Raw genomic sequence first — 20,438 nt, 5'->3', positions numbered from 1 at the left:
GGAAAGCATTTAGCCACTCAATTGTCTTCAGATTGTCTCCTCATTTTGGTATTGCTTGCTCCCTCTGCTCGTTCCGTTTCATAGTAGAGAAAATGGGACAAGAAAATGCCATAGCCAGAAACTGGAAAGGGCAGAAAGTTTTCCCAAAAGCACTGTCATGCTCTAAAGGAGTGCTGACGACACCTCAGGCTGCCCCCTGACATGGCTCCACCCACTCTCCCTATTCTGTCGTCATCACGCCAGCAAACAGCAGCACCCGTTGACATCGAGGCAGCCAGCGCCTGCGCAGAAGCACAAACATGGGGGCGGACGCCTTGCACGGTGGCCGAAACCACAAAAACTTGAAACAGACAACGTACTAATGTTTCGTGGCAGAGCTAGGAGGCGCTTTCATTTACCGAGCTCATTCTTAAGTAAAAGGGGCAAAGATTAAATTACCGTGCCTAAATCTGGAAGGTTCTTTTGGCAGGAAGCAGGAGAACCTCTTGCCAAATCCCGCCCTCTCGTCTCCTCCCTCGTGGTCCGCCTCAACGTCCTGTCACTTTGCTTACGCCCCGCCCCCAAGCCGGTCGTAGTAGCGTCCTGCGCTTGTTTCGTGCCGGCTGCTTTTGCGCTTCTAGCGTCTCGTGTCCGTTGAATGTGCTGGGGGCTCGTGCGGAGCTTCCGACTTCGCGGGCTGCTCCCCTCGCGCTGCTTCAGCTGTTGTGACAGCGCCGCCATGAAACATCTGCCCTACTTCTGCCGGGGAGAGGTGGTGAGGGGCTTCGGTCGCGGTTCCAAGGAACTGGGAATCCCCACAGGTGAGGAGAGGGGAGGGGAAGGAGAGGAGCTCTCTTAGGACGGAGAAAGTGACTTGTTACTAAGGACGGAGAGCGCGTGTGTGTATTCGTACACTCGCATGTGCCTGCCCTTACCCACGTCTCAGCTGAAGGTGAAGTGTAAAGTCCTCACACCTGGGTTATTAAGCTTTTACTACTACTAATCATTTCTATAGCGCTGCTAGACAAACGCTCTAAGAAATGTACAACTTTAATAAAATCAAAGAAGAAAATACTTGTACCCTTTTTTAAAAAAAATTTGAGTATTGCTTTGATTCTAGTTTCTCTCCTACTTTTTTTCTAACTTCAGGATCTGCTTTTCTTTTGACACTTCATATCTCCCTGTTCAGTGTTTCTTGTGTGTCCCCATCCATTTTGTCCAGTGTTTCCCCTCTGTGTCCTTGTCTCTATCCTCCCCCTACTCTGCCATATTCAGTTTCTTCTGTGTTCTTATCCCTCCCCCTATGTCCAGTGTTAATCTTCTGTATCCCTGTTCTTCCCCATCAAATCCAGTTCATCTACTCTCTTCCCTTTTGTGTTGCACCTTCCCCCTGGTGTTCCACTCCCTCTGTTGGTCTCTCTAGCATCTCTCCTGCCACCCCCATCCAGTTTCTCTCTCTCTCTCTCCCATCTCTTCCTCCTCCCTTTTGCTTCAGGTCTCTTATTTTTTCTTTTTGCTCTGGTCCTTAACCAGTTTGGCATGTCTCCCTTCTCTCTTCTGTGGCCACATGGGTCTGCCATTGCTCTGGCTCCACATGTGGCAGAGAGAGGCCGATACTCTGTCTGATGGGGCCTTTACTATGCACATCCTGCCTCTCTGAGGGGAGGGGGTGCAGAGAGATGGTGCAATGTCAGACTGGGGAAGTGGGTGCAACTTCAAGTGGCCCTGGGCACTTTGTTGGGTTTACTCAATGACAGCTCACATTCCCATTAGATTCTGGTCTTCATCACTCTGTTTCCTCCTCCCTGATCAAATCTGTAGAAGAAGGAGAAGAGGTGTGATGCATCTACTCTAGGTTCCCACTTGCTGTTTGAGCTATGCTGTATGGGTCAGTCAGTTGAGGTCCAAGTGGTAGATGCAACCCAATGTATCCTATTTCTCATTTTGCTGGCTTGGTTGGCAAGAGAGGACCAGGGAAGGCTTTTTGGCAGCAGGCTTTAGTCTTTGCTGCAATGGAATACCTCTGCCAAGAGCAGTTCAAATGTGATGATTGACCTAGACAAATCTTCTTTAATCTTTGGTGCCCTCCTAATTAATTTTCAGTATCCTAACCTGCAGCCTCCCCCACTTCCCTAGAAATGCTGAAATATCCTATAAAAATGCAGTATTTGCAAATGGTTCATTTGTGTTTATATGGCAGTCAAAGCATATTACTTTTTCTTTGACTGCTGTTCAAGGCAGTGGTTTAATCTTGCCTAATGACTGGGTGAGCTCTGGTTCTTCCAAGTACCTCATTTCATGTCTTGGGTGGGCTGACACCTTCTCCTGAGTCAGTGAAGACTGCTTCACTCAGGCCCCAAGAAACTGCTGCTTGCAGAAAGACTTGCATCCTTGACACAAGCAGAAATGAATACATGAGGAAAGTGGGGGGGGAGGGGGGAAATCCCATGAACCTTGCTCTGCAACACCTTGTGTATGTTGGGTTGGGGTGTTTTGTTTTTTTTTGGTCTTGTGTTTTCTGTGTGTGAACTGCATGTGTTTATAGGTGGAAGGGTAGGTAGTGTGCAGGAAGTATTTGGGGGGGTGCATGGTAAAACTTTTGTGTAATGAATACTACTGCTAGCACAGCCCAGGGTGTGCATGCAGAAGACAGGAGAGAGATGATACAGATGTTTAAATACCTGAAAGGGTATTAAAATAAAAACAAGTCCTTTTCTAGAGAATAAAAACAGTAAAATTTGAGCAAGGGACATTGATGCCTTCTTGAAAGCTCAAGGTTTGAAAAATAATAAAAACATGCAAAATGACACCGGCACAAGGTTTTAAAAATTATAATTAAGATTTATTGAGTTATTGTTTCTATTTTTCCATTATGAGATGCAAAAGAATAAAGCATAATTGCTTGCATTAACAGTTGCGCTAATGGGAGATCGTTATAGTTACCAAATGCTGGCCTTCTGATAACGAGCTCACCTCAGGATCTCATGACCCTCTAGTCTATTATATACTTTTGGCTCAGTGACATCATCAGTTTGACAACCAATAAAAATCAACAAAAGAGGTGTTTCAAATTAGACAAAGACAAAAGTTTCAGAAAAGTACATTTGTTTGCTTATAGTCGTTTCTGAATATAAATCATAATTTTCACAAAAGTATATTAAGAGAAATTATTTGTTAAAAAGATGCTGAAATGTTCTCAGCCCTATGAACCATGCTGAAAATTAGTCAGCCTTAGAGAAAAAGACTCTCCCTAAACTGACAGGTTCAAATTACATAGCCATTACACAGAAGCCTTCCTAGAAAAGGAGGAGGAGGGGCTGGTCTCCTCCTCTCTTCACTAGAAACTGTTACTCATTTCCAGATGTTTTAGGATTTCTTTAGGTTGCAAAGATATATAATATGTTTTTCAAAACCTATGCTTTTGTTCAATACAGTCACACAATCATATTTGCTTCATTCATACTTGCTTGGCCAAGCATTCCATACATTCATAACTTGATTAATATAACTATATTTAATTACTGTTATATCTTAGTTTGGGACACGTTATCTTCCTAACCAGTCTAAAACACATCTGGTATTAATTAACACCACGATGCTGAGAACAAAGACTTGGAAAACAAAATGGATTCCAAAGACTGAGAAGATATAGAAAAGACAGAGAACCAAAATGGATCCTCTGGTTTCCTTCATGATCTGGCCCAACAGCAAAATACATAAAAATAACACCATTATTTCCCTTATATTAATCTGTAGTGTGTTTTTCTGGCTTTAGCTTCATTTATATTCAGATTTTTATTCACCAGTTTGTCATACGCTTCTATTGGGCGTGTCCTTAACTAACACATATGTTTGTATCTAACTAGAATTACCCAGAATCATACAAAAAACTTCACAAAAATACTGCACTATCATGTTCTGATATCCATTCCATTACCGTCCCATAAACATCACCCCCTACTGGCCATGAGCCACTACTCCTCAAACTAGAGGACATTAATTGAGGTTGGGGTGTGGCATAATGAGAAGTAATGTCAGGAAATTATTTTTCACAGAGAGGGTGGTTGGTGCTTGGAATGTCTTCCCAAGGGTGGTAGTAGAGACACAAAAATGACCAGAATTCAAAAAGGTGTGTGATGAACACAGGATTTCTAATTGGAAAATGAATGGCATTAAAAAAAACAACAAAAATGGTTGCATGTGTGTTTGAGTTGTCAAGTGGTGCTTAGATGGCAACTTTGGCTGTGAAGAACTAAGGCTAATAGTGGGCAGACTTCTGCACTCTGTCCTTTATTTAACAATTCGGTTTAGGATGGGCTGGAGAAAGCTTCAGTAATTTGGAACATGAGTACAGTGCTGGGCAGACTTTTACAGTCTGCCCACAAATGCCAAGATGCCCAAAGATGCCAAGATGATTCAGAAAGGCTAGAGTGGGCTTTGACAGCAGCCTCTATAGTTGGAACCTAAGGACAGTGCCAGACGGATTATCCCAGAAATGCCAAGGAGAGAATTTAACCATGAATTGATGAGTGTGACTGATGGGCAGACTGGATAGTTTATTCTTTTTTTTTTTCTGCTGTTATTTACCATGTTAGCACACATTTTGATGCACACAATTTGTTTGCATACTATTTTGTTATTCAATTGGATAGTTTTAGTTTTTCACAGGTGTTAAAATAAAATGCTGCATATAGCTCTCTGGAAGGGCTTTCTGCATCTGCCCCACCTCTTCAGTCAATCTGCAGTAGATTTGATGAACTTTTTAAGGTCATATATGCCCTTTTTTACTAAGCAGTGGTAGAGGTTTCTACTGCTGCCCAGGGTGCTAAATGCTCCGACGCTTATAAGAATTCTACGAGCATCAGAGCAACATCAGAACATTTGGCACTCTAGGTCATGGTAGAAACCTCTTTCATGGCTTAGTAAAAGGGGAGGTTATTTTGCTGCATAGCTTGTTTTTGGCTCAGCTTCAGCTATAGAAAGTAAAATAAAAACAGAATTGTCTTGATATTATATCACCCATCCTTACATAGCAGCAGAAATGGAGTTTTATTTAAAAAAAAAAAAGTGTCGATCAAATTGTTTTTATTAGGTCTATTTAGAAGTGACTTAGAAGGAAATTACATTACATTACATTAGTGATTTCTATTCCGCCTGTGCCTTGCGGTTCTAGGCGGATTACACGTTAGAAGAGATCTGGACATTACCGAGAGAATTACAAAACATTGATTCATGAACTTTACATGGTGTGGTAGAGGATTATAAATTATAAGATATCTGGATTTTTTCCGAAAGAATTTCATAGTAGAGAATCAAGTAATAACAGGGTACAGTGGAGAATGTCCGTACATATTGGTTACAGAAGAAAAAAAAAAAAAGAAAAATTACCTAACAATGAAGGAGGAAGTTTGTTGGATACTGAAGGAAGATGCTTGTTTAGGAATCAGAATATTTTTGGAAGGTTAGGTTCTAGGAGTTGACTAATGTGTTAGAGGGTGAGCTTGTAAGTAAGTAAATGAACTTGCTTTTTTCAGACTTGATTGTGGCATTGCCTTGTATTTTCTTTTTTTCTCCTTCAATTTACAGCCAACTTTCCTGAGCATGTAGTGGATAGTCTTCCTCTGGATTTAACTACTGGCATATACTATGGCTGGGGGTGTGTCGCAAATGAAGGTGTGCACAAGATAGTTGTGAGCATTGGTTGGAATCCATACTACAAGAATGTTAAGAAGTCAATGGTAAGTACTGAACCTCAAAATCCTTTATTTCAGTGCAATAGCTGTTATTTTGGACAAATGGGTTTTCTCCCCTTAGCCATGAGTCTCTACAGAAGAAATCCACTTTGGATTTTTCTGTAACCCTCTTACGTCACTCTGAGCTGTGTTTTTTCCCTTCTGCAAGTGAGCCAGAAGGTGAGTTTTGTTCTGCTTTGCTCTTTTCTTTATTTTATTCAAGTTATTTTTAGATTTTCTTTGGTTTTTCGGTGCTGGGAGCTTTCCTGCTTGTGGGTCCAGCTCTTCCTGTGTGGAGAAGAAGCAGGCGGTCTGCAGCTGATAGACCAATCCCTTGCTCATCCTAAATTTCTACCAAAGGTAATTTCGGAATTCCATCTCAACCAGTCTATAGTTCTGCCTGTCTTCTTTCCAAGACCACATTCACATCCAGGTGAGGCTGCACTCCATACATTGGACTGTAAAAGTGCTTTATCCCAGGACACACAGGCAGCATATTCTCACGTATGGGTGACGTCACCGACAGAGCCCCTGTACGGACCACTTTAAAAGTGCATCGCCACTTTAAGAGCTTAGAAAGTTCGCGATAGCTTGCACCGCGCATGCGTGAGTGCCTTCCCGCCCGACGTAGGCGCATGATCCCTTCAGTTTCTTAGTTTCTGCGGAGCTAAGAAGTTGCTTATCAACGGCCGTTGGTATTTTTTCGCTGCCTTCCCACTCATTTGGCTTTATTTTTTTTTTTTACTTTTTTGTTAGCTTTCTTTTCTTTTCATGCCCAACTCCTCCTGCCGGACCCCCCAACGGCACCCCCTAAGATCCTATAGTGGGAGGGGACTTAGGCTCCTGGAACAATCAGGTCCTAGGATCCTGTGGGTTGGGCAGTGGAGGGGCGGCAGTGGCTATAGCTGCCCAACATGCAACATGGCTAAGAGCATCGGACCTCAGAGAAGACTTCCATGACATGCTGGCAGATGCTCTTTGTTTAGAGGCAACTTGTTTGGAGAAAAGGTACAAGCCACAGATTTGCAGCTTAAAGAGGATTCATCTAACAGTCAGGAACTCTCAGTACATCCTGTGGATCACTCCCAGCAGTTTTTGTTGCCCTGCCTCTGCTTTGTCTTATCGTAGAGCTTACCATCAACAATTGTTTCAACAATATTATCCTAGGTGATGGTTCACGTCTTATACTAGAACCAACATGCAACGATCACAGTCTTCTTATGCATCAAAACAATGTCCTAGAGACCATAAGCAGTCTCCACTGCCTGCACGTAAGCCTTCATCTAGTTTTTGACTCTCTACCGGTGGGAGGGCAGCTAACCCAGTTCTTTTCGGCTTAGCACAGTGATCTCAAACCTGCAGCCCACGAGCAGAATGCAGCCCGCCCTTGGTATTATAAAGAATGATTCTTTATGGAAAACTTGTGCCTTAAGTGTCCAGCAGTTGTGTCCAGTCGCTGTAACATCACGCAAGCGCTTTCCTGCGTCTGTACGCGATTGTGAGGTGGAGTCCAATTGCGTGCAGACGCAGGAAAGTGCTTGCATGAGGTTACAGCAGTGAGGGGGGCAACGTTCCAGAACGTAAGGTAACCATTGGAAGCAATATAGCTTGTGCGTGTGTCCGGTTCTGGAGGATGTGAGAGCTGAAGGCGGTTGCAGATGTGACCGCCGGACATTAAGGCACAAGTTTTCCATAAAGAATCATTCTTTATAATACCGAGGGCCTCAGAATAGTTGGTCCAAAATCTTGTCTCTTGCAGTTAATATTTTGATAGTTTTCACTTTATCCCAGGACAAGCAGGCAGCCTATTCTCACATATGGGTGACATCATTGACGGAGCCCGGATGCGGAAGCCTCGCAAGCAGACTTGCTTGTAGAAACTAGAAGTTTCAAGTCGACTGCACCGCGCATGCGCGAGTGCCTTCCCACCCAGCGTAGGGCGCGTCTCCTCAGTTCTCAGTTTTCCGTTGAGCCGAGAAGTCCGTCTTTGACTCTCGGCGTTTAACTTTTCACTTCGTGCCTTCTCTACACCGCAGTTTGTGTGTTTTTTCTTCACGAATCGCTGTCCGTATGCTCTTTATTTTATTTGGAGTTGAAAAAAAAAAAAAATTCAGTTCTTCCGTTCGGCTGCCGGGGCAGGCCGCTCAGCCACAGCCCAGGGGCTTCGATCTTGCAGCGGCTGTTTTTCCTTCTATGTCCTGGCCAGCGACAGGCTTCAAGAAGTGTAGCCAGTGTCAACGTTCGATTTCTCTCACGGACCTTCACACCAGGTGACTCGGGCCACAACATCATCCAAAGTCATGTGAACACTGTGCTACTCTTCAACCTCGAGCCCTTAAACGTCGTCAACTTTTGGTGGACAAGCTCTTCCAGGTGGATTCATCCACGTCTTCGACTTTGAAGCCCACCTCGGTTTCGCCTTCGACCAAGGGCCCTCCTGCCTCCACCGCTTCAACTTTGAGCCTCATCAAACCTTCTTCGTTTGCAGCGGCTCTTTCCTCGATGTCATCTGCTATATCTTCCCCTGTTTTCTCAGGTCAGATAGCTCAGCAGACAGTTCCACCGGTAGTGCTTAAGGTGCCTAAGACTTCTAAGTCGAAGCACATTTCCACTGCCTCGGTGGAACCTCCAGCCAAGGTAGATAGTCCGGTTTCAGATGCGGATCTATCTTTGCCGGCTTCTTTCCAGACCATGTTAGAGCAGCAATTTCTTCAGTTCCTCACCAAAATGGGACCGAAGCTAGATACTCTAATCCAGCCTGGGCATTCTGCAGACTCTCGCGAGGTCGAGACTCTTCTTATGCCTCAGTCTGAGTCTATACACTCTATGCAAGGAGCAGAGTCTCTGCGAGTGTCTGGTCTGGCATTTAAGCACGTGAAGCAAGGAGCAGATTCTTTGCATGTGCCTCGGCAGGAATCCTCATACTCCATACAAGGAGTAGAGTCTTTGGGAGTGCATCGAGGTTCCTCCATCAAGCCTCTGGAACTTCGATCCACAGCCTCCAGTCCTATCCATTCTTTGGTGGCATCAGCTGCTTCTGTCTCCGAGGCGAAGTCTCCTCGATCTTCGAGATCTGCTTTCAAGCACTGTTCTCACCAACGATCAAGACATCCTTCCAGGCATAGTTCTTCTTCTAAGGAGTGTCCTTCAATTAAGCCTCGATCTACACCTACTTCTACTAGACCACCGACTCCTCATTCAATGTCTCCACTTCCATACCTCGAGGACTCAGCGGCTTCCATAGTCTCGTCCAAGTCTCCCTATTCTTTTGAGGCCTTTTTTCCAGCCGAAGCTTCATCTTTGACCCAGGCTGCCTTGACGACCTCAAGTCCTTCTCAAGGCAAAGCATTACCAGATCAGCTATCTTTCTCCTCTTTTCTTCGTCAGATGGCTGTAGACTTGGACCTTCAACTGGATGCTGGTTCCAAGTATCTCGAAGTCATGCATCTTCCTCAACCTCTGGCAGAATCGCTTAAGCTTCCTATTCACAAGCTTTTGTCTCAAACTTTTACCAGATGCCTGGAGACTCCTTATGCAATTCCAGCTGTTCCAGGAAAATTGGACTCCAGATACAAAACTCTCCATTGTAAGGGATTTGAGAATTCACAGTTATCTCATCAATCCCTACTTGTAGAGTCCTCCTTGAAGAGGTCTCATCCTTCCAAGGTTTATGCCACAGTTCCTCCTGGAAGAGAAGGGAAAACTAAGGACAAATTTGGACGTCGCATCTATCAAAATGCCATGATGTCCTCTAAAGTCCTCAATTATAATTTCCATTTGTCACCTATTTTGAGTTCCTTATTGCTCTTTTGCCTAAATTTCTTACCTATTTAGACACTCAAAAAAACTTCGAATTTCTGGAAGCCATCGCTTCTCTATCACAACTCAGACTACATCTACTTCAGTTGTCTTATGATGCCTTTGAGTTGTCTGCCCGGGTGGCTGCTTGCTCTGTAGCAATGCATCGCTTTGCTTGGCTTCGTAACATTGACATAGACCCTAATCTTCAGGACCGCTTGGCTAATATTCTTTGTGCAGGCAATGACCTCTTCGATGAATCTATCGAGGCAGCCACCAAGAAATTGTTTGAACATGAAAAATCTTTCGCTTCTATTGTCAGACCTAAGCCAAAGCCAACTCCTGCCAAGTCTACACGTCCTCCTCCCATCTACCAGAGACGTTTTGCTCCAAGGGAAGCTCCTTACACTCGCCCTCCTCCTAAGAAACAGCAGCCTCAGAAACAACAAAAATCTCAACCTTCTGCTGCACCTAAGGCTTAACAGCCTTTTTGACTGTTTACAACAGAGCATAACCTCCATCGTTCTGTCTCTGACTTCTCTTCCCCCTATAGGAGGTCGTCTCCATCATTTTTACCACCGATGGATGACAGTTACATCCGACCTCTGGGTGCTGTCTATCATCAGGGAAGAATACTCTCTTCATTTCACTCGGGTTCCACCAGAGCTTCCTCCAAGAGAGTATTCCTCCAGTCCATCCCAGACCGCCCTTCTTCTTCAGGAAGCTCAAGCTCTGCTTTGTCTCCATGCCATTGAACCAGTTCCTTTGGAACAGCAGAACAGGGTTTTTTACTCTTGTTACTTCCTTGTTCCGAAGAAAACGGGCGATCTGCGGCCCATTCTGGATCTCAGGGCTCTCAACAAATTTTTGGTCAAAGAAAAATTTTGAATGTTGTCCCTGGCATCCCTTTATCCCCTTCTCGAGCAGAACGACTGGTTATGCTCTCTGGATCTCAAGGAGGCCTATACTCATATTCCCATTCATCCAGCCTCCTGTCAATATCTCAGATTTTGGGTGGGGAATCTACATTATCAATACAGAGTGCTACCCTTTGGCCTCGCTTCCTCCCCCAGAGTGTTCACCAGGTGCCTCGTAGTGGTAGCAGCAGCTCTAAGGAACCACGGTCTTCGGGTATTTCCCTACCTAGACGACTGGCTCATTAAAGATTCCACATATTAGGGGGTTACTGTAGCGACCCAACGGACTACGTGGTTCCTACAAAGTCTGGAATTCGAAATCATAGAAACATAGCTATAGTCCCATCAAATCTGCCCACTCTATTAACCCACCCCTTTAATTCTACTAACCCCCTTGAGTATACTGCTACTCTATTGACCCGCCCCTTTAAGTCTGTACCCTAGTGACCCTATTCCTTGACTTGACCCTCGTAGGGATCCCACATAGGTATCCCATTTATTCTTAAAGTCTGGGATGCTGCTGGCCTTGATCACCTGCACTGGAAGCTTGTTCCAATGATCAACCACTCTTTCCGTGAAGAAGTACTTCCTGGCGTCTCCACGAAACTTCCCTCCCTTGAGTTTGAGTGGATGCCCTCTTGTGGCCGAGGGTCCTTTGAGAAGGAAAATATCATCTTCCACCTCGACACGTCCCGTGATGTACTTAAATGTCTCAATCATGTCTCCCTTTTCCCTACGTTCCTCGAGAGTGTAGAGCTGCAATTTGTTCAGTCTTTCTTCGTACGAGAGATCCTTGAGCCCCGAGACCATCCTGGTGGCCATCCGCTGAACCGATTCAATTCTAAGCAGTAATGTGGCCTCCAGAATTGCACACAGTATTCCAGATGAGGTCTCACCATGGCTCTGTACAATGGCATTATGACTTCCGGCTTCCGGCTGACGAAACTTCTCTTGATACAACCTATCATCTGCCGTGCCTTAGATGAAGCCTTCTCCACTTGAGTGGCAGTTTTCATGTCTGCACTGATGATTACCCCTAAATCTCGTTTTGCTGTAGTCCAACTTCAACCGTCACAGAATCTACAATTCATCGGAGCTGTTCTGAATACTATCTGCATCTCTCACATTTCTTTCATGGAAAACAGCCTTTCTTACAGCACTCGCATAAGCTAGGAGAGTTAGTGAGTTTCAAGCTAACTCCCCGTCACCTCCCTGTCACCACCGTCCCTGCGGCCACTGTCCCCTCGACCACTGTCCCCTCCCTGTCCACGCAACCACTGTCCCTGTCCCGTCCCCGCGGCATCCATACATGCCTCAGTACTGCAATATTTAGCTTATCAAAGTTCTGGCTGCTGAACTAGAGAAAGATGTTCAGCTAGCAGGGCTTTATTTATAAATTTTTATAAACACAACTAATATACTACTTTATCCTAAAGCAGGGGTAGGCAATTAAAATCCTCGAGAGCAGGAGCCAGGTTAGGTATTTAGGATATGCACAATAAATATGCATGAGATAGATTTGCATCTCAAGGAGGCAATGCATGCAAATCCATCTCATATATATTCATTGTGGATATCCTGAAAACCTGACCTGGCTCTGGCTCTCGAGGACCAGAATTGCCTACCCCTGCCCTAAAACAAAACAAAAAAAGAAAATAAATAAATAGAAATTTTTTTTCTACCTTTTTGTTGTCTGGTTTCTGCTTCCTTCACCTTCTCATTCAATTCCTTCCATCCACTGTCTGTCTTCTCTCTGTGTCTTCCATTTGCTCTGTTACTGTGCCTCTCCCTTCACCCCCTCCCCCCCAATTAGTCTGGCACCCATCTTCTTCCCTCCGCTCTCCCATAGTCTGGCATCTCTGTCTTCTTCCCTTCCAGCATCTTCTCCCCACTCTGTCTTTCCCATGTCCTTTCGGCATCTTCTCCCCACTGTGTCTTCCCCATGTCGAAGGAGGACACCGCAACAATACCAGAAGTAGTGAAAGTGTTCAAAGGAGTAATAGAGGACAGCCTCACCACAGTAGAGGTGGACTTGGACCAGATATACTACCAGATTGACAAATTTAAAGGGGACAAATCCCCTGGACCTGATGGAATTCACCCGAGAGTCTTAAAAGAACTGAAGGTTGAAATTGGAGAGCTATTGCAAAAACTTGCCAACCTGTCAATTAGAACTGGTCAGATACTGGACGATTGGAAGATAGCGAACGTCACGCCAATTTTCATAAAAGGATCAAGAGGAGAACTGGGCAACTACAGACATATGAGTCCTACGTCTGTCCCTGGAAAGATGGTTGAAGCACTGATTAAAGATAGCATAGTCCGGCACTTGGACACACACGACCTGATGGGAGCCAATCAACACGGCTTCAGGAAAGGGAAATCATGTTTGACGAATTTACTCCAGTTTTTCTAAACCGTGAACGAATGTATTGATAATGGAGAACAGACATAATATATTTGGACTTCCAAAAAAGCGTTCAACAAGGTTCCACATGAAAGACTTCTTAGGAAACTACAAAGCCATGGAGTAGAGGGAGATATACTAAGATGGATAGGCAAATGGCTGGAGAACAGAAAGCAGAGGGTGGGCATAAATGGGAAGTTTTCAGACTGGGAGAAAGTGACTAGCGGGGTGCCCCAGGGCTCGGTACTTGGGCCCATCTTATTTAATATTTTCATAAACAACCTAGAAGAAAGAACATCCAGTGGGATCATCAAGTTTGCTGACGACACAAAGCTATGCCGGACAATCAGATCACGGAAGGACAATGAGGCACTCCAGAGTGACTTGTGTCAGTTAGAGAAATGGGCGGAGAAATGGAAGATGAAGTTTAATGTAGAAAAGTGCAAAGTAATGCATTTAGGCAGCAAGAACGAGGAATTTGAGTATAAAATGTCAGGTGCAACTCTGGGTAAGAGCGAACAAGAAAATGACCTGAGTGTACTGATAGGACCCTGAAACCGTCGGCACAATGCGCGGCAGCGGCAAAGAAAGCAAATAGAATGTTAGGCATGATAAAGAAAGGAATCACGAGTAGATCGGAGAAAGTTATAATGCCGCTTTATAGGGCAATGGTCAGACCACACTTGGAATACTGTGTCCAACATTGGTCTCCCAACCTAAAGAAGGATATAAAAATGCTGGAGAGGGTGCAGAGACGAGCAACAAAGCTAATAAATGGTATGGAGAACTTGGAATATGAGGAACGACTCAAGAAACTGGGACTGTTCTCCCTTGAGAAGAGGAGACTGCGAGGGGACATGATTGAGACTTTCAAAATACTGAAAGGCATCGACAAGATAGAACAGGAAAATAAATTATTTACATTGTCCAACGTGACATGGACAAGAGGACATGGACTGAAGCTAAGGGGTGACAAGTCCAGGACAAATGTCAGGAAGTTCTGCTTCACGCAGCGAGTGGTGGACACCTGGAATGCTCTCCCAGAGGAGGTTATTACGGAATCCACAGTTCTAGGATTCAAAAGTAAATTAGATGCACATCTCCTTATGAGAGGCATAGAGGGATATGGGTGACTGAAACTACATGAGGTGTACACCTGACCTCCGCATGTGCAGATCACCGGATCATGGGTCTGATCCGGAGATGGCAGTTCTTATGTTATGTTCTTATGTCCTTTCGGCGTCCTTCTCCTCACTGTGTCTTCCCCATGTCCTTTCAGCGTCCTTCTCCCCACTGTGTCTTCCCCATGTCCTTTCGGCGTCCTTCTCCCCACTGTGTCTTCCTCATGTCCTTTTGGCGTCCTTCTCCCCACTGTGTCTTCCCCATGTCCTTTCGGCGTCCTTTTCTCCACTCTTGTCTTCCCCATGTCCTTTCGGCGTCCTTTTCCCCACTCTTGTCTTCCCCATGTCCTTTCGGCGTCCTTTTCCCCACTCTTGTCTTCCCCATGTCCTTTCAGTATCTGTTCCTCTCCACCCCCCTTCAACATCTGTTCCTTTCCTCCACCACCCTTCCCTCTCGCCACCTCACCAGCCATCAGCACCCCTCGCGCAGCCCCCTCCCTCCTTCCTACCTACCCAAATCTATCTATCTCCTTCCCTCCCCTTTACCTTCATGGCGCGTTTTGAGTAACTTTCACAAAGCCGTCGGAACCTGCAAACAGTAGCGTGCGTGTGTGGGTGAAAGCTTCTCTTCTTATGCAACCAACCGGAAGTTGTGTCAGAGGAGAAGCTTCCACCCACACACACACATGCTGCTGCTTGCAGGCTCCGATGGCTTTGTGAAAGTTACTCAAAACACGCCGCAAATGTAAGAGGGAGGGAGATAGATAGATTCGGGTAGGTAGGAAGGAGGGAGGGGGCCACGCGCGATTGGTGACCACGCGAGTTCCTTCCCTTAACTGCAAGGACAAGGCCATTCACCACTCCACGGGGCGGTGGATGGCCTTGTCCCTGTACCCACAGTGAGCACTTTTTCCCCTCTCACCGTTTTGGCGGGTTACCAACGGCTCCTCGTGTCATTCTCTACTTCAAGGTTTAGTCGTGTATCATCCTTATTTACAATTTTTTTCCAAATAAAGTGCAATTACGGGTTCATCCTAAATTTCTTCCCAGGGTGGTTTCAAAATTCCATGTTAATCAAACCATTACTTTGCCGTCGTTCTTTACACCTCCTCAGTCCTCTGCAGCAGAAGAGTCCCTTCATACATTAGATTGCAGAAGAGCACTTCTTATTTTACCTCAAGGAGACTTCTCATTTCTGCAAATCCAGACAACTATTCATTTCCTACAATTCAGCTACCTGTGGCTATATCATCGTCGGTGTTCTCCCCAGAATTTTTTTTCCAGCCAGGTGGCATGAAAAAGTAGCCGGGTAGGGCAGGATGGGGAAATTTGGTGGTGGGGAAAATTAAATGTGTACTAATCTAATCCTTAGGTTTGTATACCGCATCATCTCCACGTTCGTAGAGCTCGACGCGGTTTACAGTAGGAGAAATAGTTAATTATTATTATTTTCCAATGCTCAATATGACTTCCTTTTTTAAGGTTTGACACTTTGCCAGAATATTTTTATTAAATTTAAGAAGTATCCAATTCTAGAAGTGAATAATTAGATATGCGCCCTCTTTCAAATGGTGTAGAGCTTTAAAAAAGGGAAATGCGTTAATGAAGTCAGGTTCAATCTAGACTTTTATTTCTGCATGAATTTAAAAAACAAACAAAAAAATAAATATAGCTCATCTAGTCATAAAATAATGGCTTACAGCACCTCTAATAATGTTTTGATCACTAGGTTCCTTCCTGATGTCTCACTGAGGATATGAAATAGATGCGATCCCCACTTCCAGATCTCTTCCACATAATTTATGGAGAGGTGTTACTGAACCTTGAAGGAGACCTGTGTGATTAACCTACAGCAAGATAAAAAAGTAGCAGATAAAGATCATAGTGAGAGCTAGGGCAAAACAGTTTAGGTTAAGATGCAGGTAATAATTAGCAATGTATTAAAAATTGTATTTTTATTTGCTTATAATGTCATTTGAAAGCTGCTTGATATTAATACAACATTAATTTAATTCTTTATAGTGTGTGTGGGGGGGACAACACCTACATCAACAGTAAAGTTAGAATAGCCCCCCTCCTTTTTATAAAAAAGATATTTTTAGTAATAATCCACGAGTCACACAATAAGGGTGCACCTAGGAAAAGGAAGCATCTTAAACACTGCAGTGAGCACTAGAACACCAGCGCACGCATTGTAAAACTAAACAAGCCAGATCCTACACAGTCAATTGATTCTGTACAGTTGATGCTAACAGAAAGCCATGTCCTTTTCATACACAAAGAACACAGATACACCCTTGCCACCTCATGGAATAATCACAAACTAAAATATTCCTCATGGAATAATCACAAACTAAAAATAGAAATATGTAGACAAAAGCTAAACTGAACCAAGAAACCAGACTCTGCATACAAAGCAACAGCACAGAAACAGTGCCACGTCCCCTAATACTGTGCAAAATATAAAGACAGTAGATGTAAATTTGAAAAAACTGCTACATAACAACTTTACAAATTAACAAATAGAAATAAAACAAATAATGAGAAAAGAAAATACCATTTTATTGAACAAATCCATTTTTCAATTAGCTTTCAGAGGCCAAATCTTTCTTCAAGACAGTACAGTATACTGCTGTTATGGTATCCTGTCGTGACCTGAGGAAAGGGGTTTAGTCCCCCCAAAATTGCCTTATTTCCATTTCCTATTTCTAAACTTTAATCAATACAGTTATAATACTACACGATTCTACATAAAGCAATAACAAAATTTTTTTCTACCTTTTGTCATTTCTGCTTTAATCATCTTCTCTTCACTCTCTTCTTTCTATTCAGCGTTTGTCCTCGCTCCCTTCCATGCAACATCTGTCCTCTCTCTTTGCCCCTTCCACCCAGCCTCTGCCCTCTCTCTACCCCTTCCATCTACTGTCCACCCTATCTCTGCCCCTTGCATCCATTGTCCACCCTTTCTGCCTTTTCCATCCAGTGTCTGCCCTCTCTCTGTTCCATAAGGCATCTTCCCTCTTTCTATGTCCCTTCCATAAACTCTATATCCTGTGCCCTTTCTCTTCTTTGTACATGATTCATTTCAGCTTCACCCCCTCTTCATTTTTTGTCTCTACCCCCTCCCCTATGCTCTGGCATCTATCTCTTCTCCTTTCCTTCCTTCCTTCCCACTCCACCCCATGGTCTGGCATTTCTATCTCCTTCCCTTCTCTCCCTCCATGCCCTGGCATATCTCTCCTATCCCTCTTCCTCCTTCTCTGGCACCTCCTCTCCTTTCTTTTCCTCTGGTCTGGCATTTTATGTCTCCTAAGTTTCCCTTCCCTCCCCCCATGCCCTGGTATCTCTCTCCTCTCCTTCCATCTCCTACTCCATTATCTGGCATCTCTTCTTCCTTTCTCTCCTTTCTTCCTCCTGGTCTGGCATCTGTCTCCTCCCCCATATACCCTGACATCTCTCCCCCTTCCATGGTCTGGTAGCTCCTTTCCTTTCCCTCCCTCCCAAGGTCTTGCCATCTTTCCTCTCTTCCCTGGTCTTCCTTCTCCCCTCTGTCTTCCCAATTGAGTGCAGCAGCTGCAGCACTTCTCTTTCCCCTCACCAATTGGGTGCAGCAGCAGCATTTCTCCTCCCCCCAATTGGGTACAGCAGCAGCAGCACTTCTATTCCTTCCTCCCTCCCCAATTGGGTGCAGCAGCAGCATTTCTCTTCCCCCTCCCCCCAATTGGGTGCAGCAGCTTTTCTCTTCCCCCTTCCCCCCTAAAAAATTGGGTGCAGCAGCAACATTTCTCTTCCCCATCCCCCCAAAAAATGGCTTCAGCAGAACATTTCTTTTCCCCCTATCCCCATTGGGTGCAGCAGCATTTCTCTCCCCCCCCAAATTGGGTGCAGCAGCAGCATTTCTCTTCCAGTCCCTCTCATCGGCAGACTCACAAGCTTCTCTCCATCGCTGATCTATCTTCATAGGTCAGCGACAGAGGAAGCTTACAACTTGCTGCTCTTGCTTGCTTCAGGCCTTCCTCATTGCCGGGTCCTGCCTTCGTGGAAACAGAAAGTAGGCAGGACCCGGCAGCGTGGAAGGCCCGAAGCAAGTAAAAGCAGCAAGTTGTAAGCTTCCCTCCGGGGCTCTAATGTGTGCGTGCCGGCTTCCCTTCTCTCCCCCCACGGGACATAACTTCCGGTTTCGGAGAGAAGAGAAGGGAAGCCGGCACGCACACGTTAGAGCCCTGGACCGTGAGTTCAATTCGCATGCTGGCAAAAAAAAAAAAAAAAAAAAAGGCAGAAGTCAAACACAATTTTTGGCGACGACTTAGCCTGGGAAGGATCATCGGCGGCAGCAGCAGAATTCGCAGGTCGATCGAAGATGAAACAGGATAGCTTCTGTAGCAAAAAAAAATGCTCTTTCAAATGATATAAACAACAACAAAAAAAAACTACACAGAGATATTTTAATCTGAAAAACAGTGAAAATTTGCATAAATGTATAAAGCCATATTTTTTGGATGGTCATATCTTCAGCTTCACTTGATTATAAAAGCTCATATTGCAAATCTTGGAAATACCTCATGGTACATGTCTGCTGGTAAAGTTGTACCCTCATCTGACTTACCTACCAGCAGCAGTATGGAGCCAAACTGCCAAAAATTTTCATTCGTGAATTTTTTTGCCTACTTTGCTGACCTGTAGAAATGGAAGCACATTCGCAAGATTTTAAACTTGGCATAGAAACGTATCCCAAGGTGTTGTACCAAACTGCAAAATTTCAGACTCCTAGGTAGTTTCCTTCTGCAGTTTTTAATCAAAGTTGGCCTTTTAGGTCACACGAGGCATGGGAGTGGATCAATTGCTTTTGTTCAACCACCCCTAGCTCCTGACCAAATTGAGATAGATCCAGAGTTTCATTTGAGACCCTAGACAACACCCCTGTAAAATTTGGTTGGATTTCAAGGGAGTCAAGCGTGGGCAGTTTTCAACATTGGTCCACTTGACATGGAATGACCCAAATATTTGATTTTTCACTGCCAAGCAGGTTTAAAGTATGAGATGAAATGAAGTCACTAAGAAACAAATGAAGGAATGTATAAGCTCTGTAGTTGGTGCAGGTTGCTCTTAACTAGGTAGCCTGTTTGTTCTACTTTGTGTTACTAATTGTTCTGTAAATTGATGTTTGGTTCACTGATCTTTGCAGAACAGAACAGAGTTGATGTTGATGGGGAGGTCCCCTGCACCCCAACTCCTTAGTTTATTCTTAGAGTGTGGCATTGCTTTGGTACAAACTGAAGAGCTGCGGCACAGCCCATTCAGGAAGAGGCATAGAAAATAATGTGATTGATGCCTTTTGCAGGACTCGCGACCAATGAGGATAAAACCCGATTGTTCAAGACTCGTATGCCTTTCTACTAGAAAGAAGATGGTAAGAACCTAATCTTCCCTTATGAGCTAATATATGTTATGGGCTCATTATCCCCATCCACAGAAATCAATATTTCAGAATCCATGGTCTGAGAAATTGATCTCCAAAACTGTTGCTATTTATAAGGCAAAGGGTAAACTATTGCCTATTTCCAAAAAGGAGGAGCAAAACCAATAGTGTGACAACTTCAACAAAAAGTGAAGAAACAGTAGGAAGGAGTCAAACCTGTTTAAGGAAAGAAGTAGCTATTAGAACAGAGGAGGTCGAAGATGTTGACTGTACATGCTTGTATAGAAAAGGTTTTCATCAACTGTAAAGTATATTGAGGGGAAGATTTTTGTTCTAATAGGAAATCTAATTGAAATAAAATTTTAAAGAAATACAATTTAAGATTTTTGACTATACTCCATTAATGAGTTGTTTTCTTCAGTTGTGCATTGATAAAGACAATTCCAAATATTTGAGGTTTGTACTTTGAATGGTAAATCTAATATTGTGCACTTCAGAGATCCTGGTCTACTTATAATAGTTAACATCTCCTTTTCTTTTAGGAAACGCACCTTATTCACCCCTTCAAAGAAGATTTTTATGGAGAAATGCTTAGCGTCATCATCGTTGGCTATATCAGACCAGAAAAAAGTTTTAATTCATTAGGTATGCATATTAGGTACTTTGAACATCTTAAAAATTGTTGGCATTTGAAAAGAGCATCTAGATTTGGTGGTGGTATGCAATAACCTTCTCTGGGTTTCATATTCTGCTTGTTGCTTACATAGCAGGGGAGGGGGTGTCATTGGGTAGTACCTAGCCTGAAGAAAGAACAAACAACTCTAAGCTTTAAGTGGTGCACTGTGTATGTTTTCAGGACTTCACTTGTCAGTGTCATCACATAGGGCCATATCTATTTGTTTTTCACAGAGCACACTAAACATTTGTCCATAGCTTTTTTGTTGGTGTTTTGTGAGTAGTAGGTACTTCTATCAGCTTTTAACCACTGAACCATTTTGATTCACACATGTGCTTTTTTTTGTGATGCTTTTTTCATTCTGCTGCCATACAATCGTCATTTTCACT

At 44.0% G+C, this 20,438-nt stretch overlaps 1 protein-coding gene across 2 annotated transcripts in view; it reads left to right on the top strand.

Moving 5' to 3' along the window:
- Window positions 1-257: 257 nt before the first annotated feature.
- The window catches only part of RFK (riboflavin kinase), a 37,245-nt gene continuing 17,064 nt past the window's right edge, over window positions 258-20,438 (top strand). Inside the window, exons 1-4 of one of the 2 annotated variants that reach the window (XM_033926900.1) lie at window positions 258-800; window positions 5,566-5,717; window positions 19,296-19,364; window positions 19,916-20,018. In XM_033926900.1, coding sequence (XP_033782791.1) covers window positions 638-800; window positions 5,566-5,717; window positions 19,296-19,364; window positions 19,916-20,018 — 487 coding nt within the window. In that variant the 5' untranslated portion in view covers window positions 258-637. The remainder of the gene's footprint in view (window positions 801-5,565; window positions 5,718-19,295; window positions 19,365-19,915; window positions 20,019-20,438) is intronic. The other variant, XM_033926909.1, reaches the window with a different exon arrangement.

The sequence above is a fragment of the Geotrypetes seraphini genome, chromosome 1 (assembly GCF_902459505.1).
Source record: "Geotrypetes seraphini chromosome 1, aGeoSer1.1, whole genome shotgun sequence".
In the NCBI taxonomy this organism is placed as follows: domain Eukaryota; kingdom Metazoa; phylum Chordata; class Amphibia; order Gymnophiona; family Dermophiidae; genus Geotrypetes; species Geotrypetes seraphini.
This window is presented reverse-complemented; position numbering and strand designations above follow the sequence as displayed.